Below are 17,274 nucleotides of genomic sequence, written 5' to 3'. Positions count from 1 at the left end.
CCTCTGACCTTATCCCATGATTTGCACCATATGCACCGACCCATGGGTGGAAGAATTCGTATATATCTCAAACTTTGCGTGACTTTATGAAAATCCCAACCGTTTAAATACACTCTGCACGAATCTCAAAGCACATATAATACTGACCCCTCCGTCACCCCCGAATAGGCACCGGACACGTCGGTCATGCAAAAGTTGAGACATCTCAGAGGATACGCACTCTGGGTGGAACTAGAAAATTTAATTTGGATTGGTGGGATTTGCAATCAGGACCTCCTAAATACAAAATAGTCTTAACTACTATACTACAAGCACACATCTAACATTTTATGAGGAGCCCTAAATTATATAAAGCTTCAAAAAAATAAAAAATCAATTAAAATTCAACATAGGTAATTAAAATTTTCAAAATCATGGGGTTAGCACCCCCTGGGCTCTGTGTAGATCCGCCCCTACACCAACCTTCCCTGCACCATCATCTAGTAACCATAAGCCATAGAGACTTTATACCAGACTGCCATGACATCATGTGTTATACGCCGTGACTTTTTTAGATCCCTAGTTCACATAGGACGCACCTCATGTCACAGTTAATTCTCCGAACTTGCATGACATCACGTGTTAAGATCTTTGCATGTAACATCAGATTACCGAAAATATTCACTGTTGGTGGTGCTTTTATTGCCATACGACTTAGAAGTGCCATCCTATTTTCCCGGCTATGGTATTGTAGACCGATTTTGCCAAGTAGTGACCTGTGATTTCCCATCTCCATAAGAGTTGGTCTTTGTCAGTGTTAAACATTAATTATACCTGTTGGGCAAGATTTAGCTTTTGTGTTTGAATTAAGGGGTAAGCCTCTCTTTTAGAGTGCATTAGCTAAGAAACTGCAAGTTAACATGTTCCTATCGTAGCAAACGATTACTGTAAAATTTGAAACTCAATGTTGAACTTTCAACCTGTTACTACTGCAGAGATTTTCTTAGTATGCACAGAATTGCACACGTCACTCGGCAAAAATAAGAGTACAAAGTACCAAAGGGTGATAAACTACACTGGAATGGCACAATTTTCGTAGCTTCTGTGCAAGCAGGTACCAGTCCACCAGGGGCCGAGTTCGTTCATGTTGAATGGACCTTAATTAACACTGAAGTCGACTTTATTCAGATGCCACTTCAGGGGTCAGGGGCATTTTAGTGCTAGTGTTATGCAATAGCCCAGATTTCAGTGTTTTCCAATTTGGTATTCCTTGATCCTAATTTTACTTGCTTTGTTTTGACTCTAAATTTTGCATCTTTTTGTTGTCAAATAGCATTGTGGGTCTGATTCAAGTGTCTTTTTAAGTACCAGTACATCATGTACATTCAGTACCATCCCATGGTAGAACTTTCCCTTGATCAAGCTATGATTCCAGCATATAACCTTTGTTGAAATAAACGTCATTCGAGTTGGTAATTGATAATTTAATTGATTCAAAAATGTGACACCATAATCCATAATGCAACTAATTCCATTTAGAAATAAAGCTGCACAAGACGTATCGAATTGATGAAACACACCTTTTGTAGATGCAAGTCTTGCACAATTTGTGGGTGCAAAATCAGCCTGTAGAATCTGTTATGTTGTTTGTTCACCTCACAACACCCCTAAATCTGCAATACATGTACATGAACCCTCCCAATGTTAAATATGTCTAATATAGAGGTCAAAAGTGTAGGGATTTTATAGAATAAAAAATTGGGTTAGGGTTTTAACAGAGGTGAGCCTTGAATTGCTTCTTTCTGTCAAACCTTCAATCCTGTCAGAGGTGGCCCGAAAGAGAGCAAATTTCAAAAATAGTAAAAAATTTAGGTCAGTTTAGCCTTAACCATCTCTAAAATTGAACCAAAATTGATAGCACAGAGGAACAAGATCGAACTTTAAAAAAAAATAGCAGGCTAAGCGTCAGCCCGATAACAGTAAAAATGAACTGAAACCAAAATTTATCAATATAACAAAAAAAAAACGAGAAATCGGAAAAAAAATCCGGGAATAATAGGATCGACGAAAAGGGAAAACATAAGGCTAAAGGGAAAGGCAAAGAGAAAAACTCCTGCTGGAGAAATGGGAAAAAAATTTGGACCATTTCTCGATTTGTGCGTGTCATCCTTGCGCAGGGGCCATGCTAATCTTCTCTGTATCGTTCCAATTTTATCGGATGTCTCCGAAGAGACAATAGTCTGTTCTACAGCGATCAACATATACCGTCGTCATAGATATAAGATCTCCTTGTGGGATTAAATTCTATCGTTCTTCCCGAATACCGGAGAGTGATTATCATTTTTGGAGGACATCGGGTAGACAGACCGGATCCATTCAACACAAACCCGGATTTACGGGCCCTTAATAGGAGGATTCCAACATCAGCTGGTCTGGGCTATAGGCCCAATGAAATGTGATCTAGAGTAGCCGGATCCCGGATGTACTTCGTATATTTCTCTCATAAAAGATAATATTATATTTTTGTTTTTCTTTAATTATACTTTCTATTTTGAGAAATTTATATATAGGTACATCGTAATTCATAATTTCATGATTTTGGATTTTTCTCCAGCACAGTTTTAAAATTAGTTATTTTCCCATCTAAACTTATTCATTTCATGATTATTCTCATTTCTTAATTTAATTACTCCAAAATACAGTGTTTTCTTTTTTCTTTTTGAGAAAAGTGAGAAACCCACAGATTTTCATAAAACGAGAAAACCATTATACTGTTTCAAGACCCGGCACCATTTCTCTGGTACCAATTACCAATTAAACAATCAACAGAAAGAAGCAGAAATCTTAGGTATTTAGCAAAATACATGATATAAATCTGCAAGCCCTAAAAACAAATACAAATTCAGTTCAAACTCCATACTAAAAACCTGACAAATATTACAATTTTGCAAAATGACCCCTGGCAACTATTAAAATCCAAAAAACTCAAAAACTCTCAAAAGCACTAAGTCTTCAATCTTCTCCTCCTTCAGCAAAAGTGGTCTCTAAAATACAGTTTAATATTAATAAAAAATTAAATTGACAGTACTACTTACCTTCAATCCTTTCCAGTAACCCCTGACCTTGACAGTTTTCATTAATTAGTTATCGCCTCCTACAAACCTGCTAGTACCTACTTTCTTATCCGTTGCTTTGTACCTGACTTATCTTTCTTATCTCTAGCTAGCATCTTGTGAAATCAACTGCTCTAACAAAGAGAAGAAGGCATGCACATACACCTATACTGAAAAATCCAAAAAAAAATCCTGTCAAGGTTATTTCTCACAAGACTATCTTGACAAAATATCATACTAATTGGTGTAAACCTAACAGAGTTAGAAACTTCAAGTGTAGATGCAAGCGGCTTTGGCTTAAAATCCAGCAACTCTGACTAGTATTCTACCAAGTCCATGCTAATATTTCGCATAAGCTCCTAAGTCCTAACCCCTCCTCCCAATTGCTTGTTTTTTGCCTGTTTTGATCAAGGACATAATGAAGGGTGGTAACTTAAGCAGGTCAATTTATGACATGGTGCACTGGCATCTTATAACAAGTGTGGATAAAAGACTCATTTTATCTGATCAATTTTTAATTTGACCCAATTTAGCCTCCGCCTAATATAAAAAATAAGGCAAGAAAATACAACATGAAATACTAAAAGCACAAAAGACAGTCAAACAGGTGCCAGTACCATACTGAATGTAGGTACATGTTCATACCTGTACCAGGCTTGGTTGAGGTGGTGCTGGATTTTGTCAAGAAAGAATTGGCGAAGAGAAGCACAACAGTGTTCTCTTTAAAGAAGTAGACTTCGAACCAATCACGAGCATGGGGTTCGGATCAACAATTTGGACTTTAAAACGAAATTATTGATCCGTAGCACAGACCAATCTGCACTATGCATTATTGCATAGTACCATAGCCACACTCTAATATCCTTAACAATTTTACCAATGTATAATGTTTCGGTTAGAAATATCTATTGTATTCTTTTAGAGTGTATTAGCTAAAGAATTTGCAAGTTAACAGGATTCCTTTCATAGCAAATGTTTACTGTAAAATTTGAAATTCAATGTTAAACTTTCTACCTGTTACTGCAAAGTTTTTTCCTATTATGTGCAGAAGTGCACATATCACTCTGCAAAATACGAGTTCAAAGAACTGCAAGTAATAAACTCCACTAGAATGGCATAATTCTCGTAATATCTGTGCAAGCTGGTACTAGTTCACCAGGGGCCGAGTTTGCGCATGTTTAACTGACCTTAATTAACACTGAAGTCAACTTTCTTCAGACAGGGTCACTTTTGTGCTAGCTTAAAAAAAAGTACCTATAGATTACAAAGGATACAAATGCCCATTTCAGTATTCTTTCAGTAAAAGCTGCATGCTTGATTGTTATGTACTGACCCAGATTTCAGCCTTTTCCAATTTGGGATTCCTTGATCCTAATTTCATTTTTTTTTCCTAAGCCCCTGACTCTAAATTTTGCATATTTTTGTTGTCTAATTGCATTGTGGGTCTGATTCCAGTGTCTATTTAAGTACCAGCACATAAATGTACATTCAGTACCATCCAATGTTAGAACTATCCCTTGATCAAGCTATGATCCCAACATACAACCTTGTTGAAATAAACATCACTTCCAGATAATAAATGATAATCGGTAATGAACTGGTGCCATTTAGAAATAAAGCTGCAAAGGACCTACTAATTGATTAAAAACACCTTTTGTAGCTGCAATTCTTGCACAGTTTGTGGATGCAAAATCAGCACGTAGAATATGTTATGTTGTCTGTTCGCCTCACAACTTCACCCCTAATCTGTAAGCCATCAAAATGAGATCTGGCAACAGCTGGATTAAATATATGCATAGGAACCCTCCCAATGTTAGATCTGGCAACAGCTGGATAAAATTTTTATCAGTTTGGAACCAACAAAATGATAAATCAGAAAAAAATCTGGAAATAACAGGATAGACGAAAAGGGAAGCAGAAGGGCTAAATGAAAAGAAAAAAAACTTCTGCTGAGATAATGAGAAAAAATAAACTGAAAGAAAATTTTCTCAATATTTAACGAAAATTTTGAGAAATTAGAACCGGCAATAATAGGATTGATCAAAACGGAAGCAAAAGCACTAACGAAAAAGAGAAAAAATGGCAAAAAAATTTGGACCATTTCTCGATTTGTGCGTGTCATCCTTGCGCAGGGGCCATGCTAATCTTCTCTGTATCGTTCCAATTTTATCGGATGTCTCCGAAGAGACAATAGTCTACCCTCCAGCGAGCTATATGTACCATCGTTAAATATAGAAGCGCCTCTTGTGGGATTAAGTTGCAATCGTATATACCGGAGAGTGATTATCATTTTTGGAGGATATCGGGTAGACAAACTAATTCATACAACACAAACCCGGCTTTATGGGCCCTCAGTAGGAAAATTCCAACATCTGGTGGTCTGGGCTTTAGGCCCAATGACATGTGATCTAGAGTGGGTGATAAATTACTCATAACTCACTTGTTAAAAGTTCATTAACAACTCACTAAAATTCGCTCATTATCAACTCATTCGTTAACTTAATGAGCCGAGCATGAGAGCTCATTAAAAACTGAGTTATATGAATCCTACCACATCCAATCCCTGAATCAAACTCAAATAAATCAAGTTTTCTATTATTGTTGAAGATACATTTTTATTATCGTTTTGATAATGCAAATTTGTAGGTATGTGACATGTAGGGCCATGAGAACTGACAAAAAGATAGCTGTTTGATTTTGTTAAATTTGCTTATGGACAATTTTTTATTAAATTATGTATTATTTAATTAGGTTGGATTTTGACAATTTGTTAAATTATATAAATGAAAATTAGTTTTTGAATGATGTATCTTAAACAAAAAATTCAAAACAAATTGTCTACAAGTTTGATTTCTTAACGAGCCGCTTAATAAGCACAAGTTAACTCAAGCATTTAACGAGCCAAGCATGAGCACAGCTGTCAACTCGAATTGACTTGCTCATTAAGTTAATAAGCCAAACATAAGCATACCCCAACTCGCTCATTAACCACCTCTAGATACCCGGATGTACTTCTATAATATGTGAACTTTCACAGATCATGCAAATTCTCTCTTCTGATCGTTCCATTTACGGAAGCTTCAATGGCTATAATCATTAAGGCATAATATTTTCTTTAATGAATTCCTTTATTACTATCAACGGCTGTAAATTTATGATACACTGTAAGTATGATTAATAATCAATAAATTACAGAATTTTTTTATCAAAAATTTTATGCGGTGACAGTATTTCATTGTTTGTTGCATACAACACACGTCTTCTTTATTTGTAATCAAAATATTTGATACAGATTTATAAAATTGTCCAATTAGCATGTTTAGGATCCATCACTACATTTCTAAAGTATTACTGACTGTAACCATCACTACATCAAATGAGGAGCAATGCATTGTTCTATAATTTGGATCTTGCTTTCTCAATCAGCTCCCTTCGAAGGATTTTTCCAGAAGCCGACTTTGGGACGCTATTCACAAATGTAACTCTTCTTAATCTCTTAAATGGTGCCACCTGCATTTTTATTAAAGAAAAAAAAATACGTTTAACTAATAATAATTAAGCCGACTAAAATCAATGGACAGAATAAATCTGAAAAAATACCAAATTTGCAATGAACTTTTGCACATCAATTTCAGTAAGGGAACTATTAGGAGACTTGACCACATAAGCAACTGGTACTTCACCAGCTTCCTCATCAGGAAACCTAAAATAACAGGATGAAAACATCATTTCATTGTCGCACGAGGTTAACAAATAAATTGACAAAATTTATTACTCCAGCTTACGGGATGACAACAGCATCAAGTATCTCTGGATGCGAAAGGAGCAATCCTTCAAGCTCTGCTGGAGCAACCTACAAATGTTACAATATAATAAGCAACTACAATTTTTTTTTTTTTTTTTTTAAATTGCTTGGTAGTGGCTACAGCAACTACAATTGTTACTCCTGCAAGTTACTGTACTAAAAGATAAATAATGATAAATTACCTGGTAGCCCTTGTATTTAATAAGTTCTTTGAGCCTGTCAACAACAAAAAGCTCTCCCTTCTCACCAAAATAGCCAAGGTCGCCAGTGTGCAACCATCCTTCCTTCAGAGTTAATTCAGTAGCTTCAGAGTTGTTAAAATAACCTAAGCAGTGTGATTTACTTGTTAACAAAAAGATACACTAAATCAACTTCAAAGTAAAAAAATGAAGTACATTGCATCTTACTAATTATATTGTTCCATTGTTTTATTTAATTGTCAACTTTGACATTTGTAATAATTGGAGTTCAATCATTTTGTCTAATGGGTCAATTTAATGAAATATAGCTTCTTTAATTTTTAGTTGACCAAAGTGAATGTCAACCAGACACATCAATTATTGAATGAACCACCAATTTAAATAAACAAACTCGACAAAAGTGTACCTTGCATTATATTTGGTCCCCTGACACATATCTCCCCTAATTTATTTGGTGGGAGCTGCTTTAATGTGTCAGTTTCAACAATCTTAGCTTCAACTCCTGTTACCAGTGTACCAGTTGAACCAAACTGACGAGGCTCTCCTTTTTCAGGATACTCCAAAGATATAATGCCACATGTCTCTGTCATGCCATAACCCTGTTTAAAGAAGGTAGCAAACATCAATATAAAATTAATATTTGACCTTTCAGAAAAAAGAGGGAAATATTTGTTCTTCTGGCAAACATCTCCTGAATCATTACTCATAAAAGTTGTGCTTCTGACTAGCGATAAACATCCTAAGTTCGACCTTGAAGCAACCCTAAAGCTAAGATTTTCTTTAATCAAAGACAATGGCATCTATCAAAAAATAAATTCATTCCTATGATCCTATCCAAACAGCAAAATTAAATCTGAGCTGTTCATATGTATTATACAGGAATGAAATTGGCATATTTGGTATGTGCAGGAATATGTTCTTTCCTATGCAAGAAAATTCACAAAGTGATCTCTACCTTAAATTAGTCTAGTCTGATACATTAATGAATGACAACAACAACCAAATATTGAATGGTATATTATCCATATTACTAGAGTTGTCTTATTAAAAATATACATCTGTCATTTACAAGGACTTATGATAAATTGGTAACTAAACATCTTTTCCTTTAATAGGATTTCTTAAATGTTAATATCAGCTAACTAACGGCAAGAGTCACTTGTTTTAAGTATTTCAGTAATATAGAGGCTTTGTAAATTCTTTTCAACTTGCATATTTATTCAGTTGACAAAATTAAGTTAATTAAAGACCATACTTGTAGATGTCGTTACCACATTAATGATGTGTTTGTCATTTTTATTCAATTTTGGTCAAAAATTCATACCGGACTGCAAGTTAGTGAGCTACCTGAACAATCTCGGCACAAGGAATATTCTTGGCAACTGCCTCCATAACATCTTTACCTAATGGAGCAGCACCCGATCCAACAAATCTCAGTGATTTCAAATTGTACTTCTGTACTGTACCCTGCTTCGCCAAGGCAATCATGACCGGTGGTACACAAAAGAGATGTGTTACGCCATATCTGAATGCAATGTAAAATGCTGTGTTATTTCTTCTAAGACATTTGTGTGAATACTGGCACATAATGCTTTAAGTATCAACATTAATGGTGTTTTACATAAGTTTTTTCAGGCTTAGGGGGGTTGGATGGTTTCTACAAAGCCTGTCCCAAGCCAGGAAAAAGGAGGGTTGTGATAGGCGTGGCGAGCCAATGTAAAATGGAGCTTTTTTATGGAAATGAAACCTTATTCCGGTTGGGTTTTCATTTATAGCCTACCCCAACTTGTTTGGGACTAAAGGCTTTGTTGTTGTTTTTTTTACGGGGTTGTGATTAGCAAAAAAAAGATTCCAACAGTATTTGAAACTGAAGAAAAGCCCCCCTTTTTCATTAACTGGGATTGACTATTCTGCCCAAAAAGACAGATTCTTCGATTACTTTCTCAAAAGATATTGTTAGTGATTTTATCATAGTTTCATCATTTTCTCAACAAGGAAGTGACCTTTTTGTAAATATAAAAGAAAAAAAGATTACATGCAAATTTCCCTAACATTAAGTAGATTTGCATACCTCTGGATAACTTTCATCACAGCATCAAGATCAAACCTCCCCATAGAAATGAGGGAATTCCCTCGAGACATCTGACCATAAGAAATAACTGACAATCCAAAGATATGAAACATAGGTAGGAAACAAAGGAAAACATTGTGACCTTCATTTCTAAAGTTCTGATCAGCTGTCACCTGGATAGCAGTGGCGATAAAGTTACCGTGGGTGAGTATAACACCTTTGCTCTCTCCAGTTGTGCCTGACGAATAAAGAAGTGCAGCCATGTCGTTTTGATGAATCAGCGGCGGTTTGAAGTCGGTTTCATTGATGCCAGCGATGAGGTCAGCATAGTAGGTGGTTTGAGATTTCCTGGTGGGAGATATTGGAACATTTGTTGTGTTGTTGATGATTACAGTTGGCAGGTTCAGAGCCTCAATCTAGTAATATAATTAAGTTAAATATTGTATAAGAAGTTACAGTAGAAATATTTTTAGTACATTAGCTCCAGATAAATCAAATAGACATTAAAATAATATAATGGAGAACATCTACTCATTCAGGACTAGTATAGAATTTTTTACGAATCAAAAGAACTTGAAACCAAATAATAAATTATAGGTGCACTGTTCAACATACAGATAGACTATCTATGAACTTTAATGCAATTTCGGCGTTGTTTGATAAAGCATTAAAGCTTGTTAAATTCAGGCCATTGAAAAGTTCAATCGGTCAATGAACAGAAAAACAAACATCAAATTTTTAACATTTTTCAGAAGCATGATTGGTGTACCACACAGATCTTGTCCAAAATGTTGGATTTCAAATTTAAAAATTCATTTTTGTCAGAATAGTTGACTAGTTATAAACAAATCCTTACCATATGTAAAATATCTAATGTAGACATACCATAGAGTGTTGCTTTGACCAAAACAATCCAGCACATATGGATGTTTGACAGAAATTTCAATTTTCTCGTGATGAGATTTGTAAAATTTTCCAAAGAAAGATGCTTGGGCAATCAAGAAAAGAGGAGGGGTAACTTTGAGAATGAAGTAGTGTCAATTTTGGCCCCTAATGTCTATTTCAAGCAGCAAAAATTTCAAAGTCCTTAGGGTAGTCAAACACCAATTGAAGCCCAAATTTATCAAGAAAATACTGTCTGAAATGACAGTTCTGTATCAGGGCGTACTATTCTGTGGTCTTCATAAGACGATAAAAAAATTGGCTCTCTCTTTGGCCATATTATAGAGTTTGATAGTCAGACAATAGAACAAATCACCATGTCTGATCATGGCATTTTTTTGAGGAGTTCATGTCTAAGTTGGATTTAAAATTAAAATGGAGCTCTAATATTAATGTCCTTACTACTGGTACTGCTCAATCGTTATCTTGAGTTGTCAACAGAAAGAAGAGTACAGGCCTATATGGTATATCCTTCTTTTAATATTTCTGACCTTGTGTTTTTATATATTGGTTGACCCAAAAAATACGGTTACTATTTTCCATATTTAAACATACGAAATGATCTCCCTTTTTTATTTTGAACGGCCAAAAGCGGTTGGATCATTAATTTCCACATGTAAACATACTAAAAGTCTCATAAGATATCTCCATTGAGCGTTAACTTTTCCCGAGTTTAAAACCTCAAATATATCTCTAATGTCAACAAAGGCGCAACACCAAAAATAATTAAAAATAAGAAATTAACCGACTCACCTTCGGCAAGAGCTCCGGCACAGTAATAACAGCCTTGGCTTTGGAATCCTTCGCTTGCTTCATCAACTCCCGAACTGTGTAAATCGGGTTGACAGTTGTGGCAACAGCACCAATTGAAACGACGGCGAGAAAGCACACCGGAAAAAGGATTGAATTGGGAGAAAATATGAGGACCACATCGGATTTCGCAATGCCGAGACGGGATGAAAGCGCCGCTCCGGTTGTATGAATGGCTGATTGGAGGGAACGAAAGGAGAGCGATTGGGTCGAGTCAGCATCGGCAATGGCAAGCCGGTCGGGAAATTCAGCGAGCGACCGCTGGAAGAGGAAGGTGGTCATGGAGAGATAGGGATTGGTTGGGAAGTGTACAGGTGACCGGAGCGAGCGGTAGATGCCAGTCTCGGCACAGTAGCCTGAGGATGAGGTGGTAGACATTTTGCTGTTTATTTGGGGCTCTTTATGATTTCGTTATCTTTTGAGAGGATCAGAGGAAGGAAGGAGCGATGACTGCCGATGAGAGTTTTATGGAAGACGATTTGTTCGTTTAAATAAAACAGTAAACTTAAAAAACTAGTAACCCAAATTTTGGGTTTTGAATCGAGATCCGATTCGAATTCATCGTTGGAGATTGCTTCGAGAGAATTTTTTGCTCGAGATATGTACACTCTACTTCGGATGGATTATCATTAATTCGAATCGGACGGTTCCAATCTAAAACCCAACAATTGAGTTATTTACTAGATCTGAGTTCAAGTTGGAGAGGGAGCCGGGATTGTCACTTGTCAGGCTCAGCTGAGTAATGGGGTCTAGCTGTAGCTGGGCAATACGATAAGATAAACTGAATATTTTATGACATGTTGCTCAGCTGACCCCATCCTCATCATTTTGGCGGTTACTGCGGAAAGGGAATTCGGATCTCCTGAAAAGGGTATACTCAGGACATAAATTATAAATTATGATTTTGAGAGCTATAACAATTTTTTAAACTATAATATTCTATTTATCCATAGTTTTTAAATTCTTAATAATTTCATATCTTTTTAATTATATATATATTTTGATTCATTAATACTTATAAGTGTGCATGAAAGAAAACCATTAAATTAATTTATATACTAATAAGAAAATTTGCTACACAATTTTGTTAACACATAAATGTTTACATGCTTAATATTTTATTTTATTTTTGACATATAGTCTCTAAGACATTGTATTAACAATAACAAATTAAAGATTACACATGTTGCTTATTACATATTTTGCTTATGCTTCAGCATGCACCTGTACAAGCTAAAGTTTCAAGTCCTAAATTGTAAAAAAAAAACAAAAAGTATGCTACGGATGACAAAACTGAAATTTCAAAAAGGCAACAATATACTTAGATTGCTGAATATTATAAGTAAACATAAATAGAGATAGGCTAATATCAAAACGTTTGCACCAACCCCTCCCGTGCAACCAAGTAATTTTCCGATTTTCAAAGTCCAAACGACCGATCCGAACCGTTAGATGTTTAATCCATATTGAAATGTGCTTGGAGACAAAATTTTATATTTTTTGGAATTTTTTTGCTATTTATTAAGATGGTTTGAAAATCGCTGTTTTTATTAAAATTCTTCACCACTGGAAAACAGCGATTTCAAACCATCTTAATAAATAGCAAAAAAATTCCAAAAAATGTAAAATTTGGTCTCCAAGCACATTTCAATATAGATTAAACATCTAACGGTTCGGATCGGTCGTTTGGACTTTGCAAATTGGAAAATGACTTGGTTGCACGGGAGGGGTTAGTGCAAACGTTTTGATATTAGCCTATCTCATATAATCAATTATAATATGAATAACCATAGGTGGGTCGCACAGGGCTTCTTTAATATTTTTGCAGATTCTAATTGGACAGTCCAAATCTAAATAGAAATATTCGGTTATCTTGATGATATGAATTCCAAGTTATCAGATCAAGGCACACCAACTTGTAATGTGAATTCATATCACCTAAAGTAACTCAAATTTTGAGCTTAGATCTGGATCGTCATATCTGTTTTGGCATGAATATTAAAAGGACTCATGCATTCCACTTCGGACTGAATTGGTTCAGATTCTGATTAAACAATATGGTTCTAAACTCAAAATTTGAGTTATTTCAGAGGATTCAGATTTCTTGCAATGTGGAGTTGTTTGGATCTAACAATGAAGCACACCAAGTCTCTATGTACAAGTACATCCTTCACTAGTAGCTGAATCAACATGGTTTCTATTATATTCAATAACACTAGCTTCTACTCAGATCAGAAAAGAAAATTAGCACTTGAGAGCTTCTCAAGTCTGTTGGATTCCATACTAAAATAAAAATAAAAATCTGTGATTGTACTCCCAAAAACACAAAATAAAATAAAATAAAATAATAAGGTTCAGGGAGCACTATTCATGGAAGATATTATATATTTGTGCTTTAGGATGAACCTAAATCGGAGCGTCTTTAATAAACTCAGCACTTAAATGTATCATGTTTATATTAAGAGTGAGTCTATGGTACTATGCATAGCACGGATGGGTCCATACTACGGATCAATAGCTTCATTTCCAAAATCATAACAGTCGGTTCGAACCATTCAACATAATTTACATATGAATATGTACTTGTAGACCAATTTTTACATTTTTTAGAATTTTTTTTACTATTTTTTAAAATAGGTAGAAAATTACTTGATCTGAAAATTATGGACCATCCAAAAACAACGATTTTCTACCTATATAAACAAGTAGTAAAAAAATTCTAAAAAATGTAAAATTTGATCTGTAAGTACATATTCATATTCATATGGAAATCATGTTAAATGGTTCAGATTGACTGTTAGGATTTTGAAAACAAACATACTGATCCGTAGTACGGACCCATCCATGCTATGCATAGTACCATAGACTCACTCTTATATTAATTTTCAAACATAAGAAAACTCTACAGACTACGGGGCTATCTGCCAAAAAAGAAAAAAAAAATCAGCATAGAAAGATTTAAAGTTAACATCTGTGTCTAATAATTTCAGCGGTAAACAAATTGTGTATCAAACTTCCTTATTAGTATATAAATGAATTTATTTGTTTCCTTTCATGCACACTTGTAAGTATTAATGAATTGAGAGATATATAGAATCAAAAAAATGTGAGATTATTAAGAATTAAAAAACTAAGGGTAAATTAGGTATTGTAGTGTAAATAATTCTCTCAGCTCTCAAAATCACAATTTGTGCACTTGGTATGGCGCTTTCCTAAAGTAATTCAAATTTTTTAGTTTAGATCCAGACCGTCAGATTTACTTTGGCGAAGAAGACCGTGGATTCCACTACAGTCCGATTTGGTCTGGATTCTGATTGACGGTCCGGATCCAAACACAAAATGTGAATTACTTTAGGGATCCTGACCTACAGAAGAAACAAAATATTTAATGTTTCATTTTTTTTTTAAATTAAATGCTTCGGTTTTTAATGCCACAGTACGGGTACGGAAAACAAAATAAAACAAACATATTCAATCAAAGAGACATAAATAAATTTTATTAAAGCTCATGTTATGTTTAATAAAAGGATAGGAAATGAAGATAAAAGTTTTTTATAATCACTCTTATAATATATGATTATTATTATTTTTTTTATTATTTATCTCATATACTTTATGATCTTAGAAGAGAATGTATTTTTTGAGCTTACTTTTGTGAAGACTAAACAGTATACAACCATACAAGTGAGCATATCTCTTCACTAGCATTGAATGTCGGGATGCCCATTTATAGATGTGTAAACGAATACGATACGATTAAATGAAAATATTTTCATATTCGTACACATCTAAAATTAGTTTTATTCTCATCTTACCCTTATCGTTAAACATTGGTTCTCTCTTTACTCGTTTAACTTTACAAGTTGATATTAACATGTTAACAAACATATGACGAATATAAACATAAGTCAGAATTATGGCAAAAATTAGAAATTACTCAAATTATCGAAATATAAAGATATATGTACTTTTTTGTGTTTTATTCGAACTAATTCAAAATCCCCAATATTTCCTTTTTTTTTGCCTTTTGACTTCCTCTACTATTAAAATTTGTGATACAAACTGGATAAATTATCATAATACCTGTATAATTAATTCATAAAAAATGAATATTAACTCATATATATACTCTCCTCATCGGATCTATTTGGATACTCCTTTTCTCATTGATAAATATTTTTCATGGATATAAAATCTCATCAAGCAATTCATAAGAAAGATTAGCGCATAAAAAGACGATAAAAAAATAGGTCCAAGTTAAAAAAAAATTCCTTAAAAATAATGGTTTTATGGATACATTAGTGGAAATTTCTATTGAAAATATTAGTCCAAATAGCGTGGCAAAAAATGTTGTCGAATGATATTTAGGACAATAATTATTTATTTGAGTGAAATTGTTACCGATTTGTTTTAAAAAAAAATAAATAGAGCCGTGTTGTGCAGATATCTTTGCGTCGATATCTGAAATTCCCATTCATTATTTGAGGCGACAGCGGTTTAAATTTTGTGAAATTTGAACCACTAGATTTGAAGTATGATCACTTGCATGTGGCGTTTATTTAGTGGATGTTCAGGTCTCTGTCTAATTAAACAAGATTAGTCGTATATATGATCTGGCATCCTGGTCATTGGAGTTGGAGATATCTTTATTTTGTAGACAATAAGAGGAAGAGATTATTGATGGGTGTAAAGTGTAAACGTGATCAGTGCTTTTAAATTTATAATTCAATTGTACTTGATTAGATTACAAGCGTATAATTCTATCGAGTAATATAAACGAATGTCGATTGATGATTGTAGAATGAATAGTGCTTCACAAACTTCCAAGTTTGAATGAGATTTGTACTATAAAAAATCTCTCTAAAAATATTAAGGGCAAGGGATGCGTTGAAACTTGTTCAGCTTTGTGTTTTAATAAGATTTTTTTTTTTGTGTGTGGGAATTAATGAATCACATCTTATAAAAAAAATACTTTGTTCTTTCAAATCAACATTTTTAGCAAAAATAAATACTAATTAGCACATTTTCTTAGATTATCGTATAAACGTTTTGCAGGTTTACTTATAAGACTTGTAACTTGTAAGACTATTCTTCTAAGAAACAAAGTCTTGTAAGATTATTGTTTCTTATTTAATTTGATGTAACGTTTTTCAAAGTTTTATAAACTTGACTCTCTCGTGGTCTTTATTTTTTTTATTCATGCCAAGTGTATTTTTAATATTTCCTTTTTTTCTCCATCGCGAGATTTGAAGATAAAGCCATCTCGAGAGTGCGTCACTAGCAGCGTCAGCAAGCTTGCTTTCTAGATTTGTTTGGGAAGTGGGAACGGTTCAACGATCGAAGAAAAAGGAAAAGGGATTGGGAAAATATAGAAAATTGAAAAAAAAAATACAGAAGTGTCATATTCAGATATTATGCTTTAAGCTAGATTTTCTTTAATTTTAGAAATAAAAATAATTGATTGTTTTTATTTTTATGCTCAATTTTTTTCTTCCACACCTTTATACGCCCTTTACACGTCCGGCCACACAGATTCTACGATTTTTTTTAAATAGAATTCATTTTAAATGTTTCAATAGAACAAGCACGATTTGCTTGGATTTTAGAAAAATAGTCTCCACCGGAGCAAGAAAATCAAAAGCTACACCGATCCTAGAAATCGGTGGAGCCAATTTTGCACCTAGAACAGAATACTGCATAGAATGCCACAAAAGATCCCTTATTTAGCTGTACCGATCCTAGGGATCAGTGGAGCCTTGATTTACAAATTTTCAAACGACGGTGGAGAGAATTTTTGAGGCTACACCGATCCATAGAACCGGTGGAGATATTTTTTGAGGCTCCACCGATCCACAGAACCTGTGGAGCCATTTGGTGTTGCCATCTGTGCTATGGCCGGGTGGAAAATTGGCTCCACCAATCTCTAGTATCGGTGTAGCTTTTGATTTTCTTGCTCCGCCGATTCTAAGGATCGGTGGAGGCTATTTTTCTGAAATCCAAGCAAACCGTACTTGTTCTGTTGAAACTTTTAAAAAGATTTATGTTTAAAAAAAAAATCCAGATCCTACCTCCTGAAATATCGAATTATTGATTTGGTTCACCTTCTGAAATGAAACAATAATTTGATTCCTCAAGTGCTATTTGGAGGAAGAAGGAAAGTGAGTGGTACAAATTTTGAAATTATTCATGGACTGAAGTAATGATTCGGTCATTTATTTTTTGGATTTTTTTTGTATCAATAATCGTGTAAAAATGTGATAAAGATTGGACTGGATTATTGATTCAGTCATCTCCACATGAATTGAATAAATAGTTCAGTTCTTATTTTTTTTGACAAAAAAAAATATCAATCTG

General features: G+C 34.2%; 1 protein-coding gene, 1 long non-coding RNA gene and 2 other non-coding genes across 6 annotated transcripts; 1 reads left to right on the top strand and 3 right to left on the bottom strand.

The window, feature by feature from the left end:
• The first annotated feature begins 1,095 nt into the window (after window positions 1-1,095).
• Window positions 1,096-4,837, top strand: LOC144567739 (uncharacterized). The gene is made up of 2 exons (XR_013515493.1): window positions 1,096-1,202; window positions 4,332-4,837. It is a non-coding gene; the product is annotated as an uncharacterized LOC144567739 (long non-coding RNA).
• On the bottom strand, window positions 2,111-2,213 carry LOC144567879 (U6 spliceosomal RNA). The gene has a single exon (XR_013515528.1). It is a non-coding gene; the product is annotated as a U6 spliceosomal RNA (small nuclear RNA).
• A 341-nt stretch (window positions 4,838-5,178) lies between the features above and the next one.
• On the bottom strand, window positions 5,179-5,281 carry LOC144567894 (U6 spliceosomal RNA). Its single transcript, XR_013515540.1, has one exon. It is a non-coding gene; the product is annotated as a U6 spliceosomal RNA (small nuclear RNA).
• A 1,046-nt stretch (window positions 5,282-6,327) lies between these two features.
• Window positions 6,328-11,402, bottom strand: LOC144567214 (AMP-dependent synthetase and ligase family protein). 3 transcript variants are annotated; one of them, XR_013515367.1, is made up of 8 exons: window positions 10,864-11,398; window positions 9,169-9,584; window positions 8,445-8,622; window positions 7,504-7,696; window positions 7,025-7,222; window positions 6,878-6,972; window positions 6,693-6,795; window positions 6,328-6,602 (listed from the first exon to the last, which is right to left on the bottom strand). XR_013515367.1 is itself a non-coding variant. In XM_078317298.1 (8 exons), the coding sequence occupies exons 1-8, from the start codon at window positions 11,296-11,298 to the stop codon at window positions 6,489-6,491; spliced, it is 1,650 nt and encodes a 549-aa protein (XP_078173424.1). In that variant the 5' UTR covers window positions 11,299-11,402; the 3' UTR covers window positions 6,328-6,488. The 3 variants fall into 3 exon arrangements, 2 of the variants coding, with proteins under 2 accessions (XP_078173424.1, XP_078173425.1); XM_078317298.1 differs by having other exon boundaries at window positions 6,878-6,945; window positions 7,080-7,222; window positions 10,864-11,402; XM_078317299.1 differs by having other exon boundaries at window positions 6,878-6,980; window positions 7,032-7,222; window positions 10,864-11,397.
• Window positions 11,403-17,274: the final 5,872 nt, after the last annotated feature.

This window comes from Carex rostrata, chromosome 16 (assembly GCF_964058835.1).
Source record: "Carex rostrata chromosome 16, lpCarRost1.2, whole genome shotgun sequence".
Taxonomy (NCBI): domain Eukaryota; kingdom Viridiplantae; phylum Streptophyta; class Magnoliopsida; order Poales; family Cyperaceae; genus Carex; species Carex rostrata.
Note: the sequence above shows the minus strand (reverse complement) of the source record. Positions and strands in the feature narration are given on the sequence as shown.

Coding starts and splice junctions, on each gene's coding strand:
- LOC144567214 (XM_078317298.1), bottom strand. CDS start 11,298: ATGTCTACCACCTCATCCTCAGGCTACTGTGCCGAGACTGGCATCTAC. Junction 7,697..8,444: donor CTTGTGCCGAGATTGTTCAG/GTAGCTCACTAA, acceptor TTCTTTAAACAG/GGTTATGGCATGACAGAGAC. Junction 6,796..6,877: donor CTTGATGCTGTTGTCATCCC/GTAAGCTGGAGT, acceptor CTGTTATTTTAG/GTTTCCTGATGAGGAAGCTG.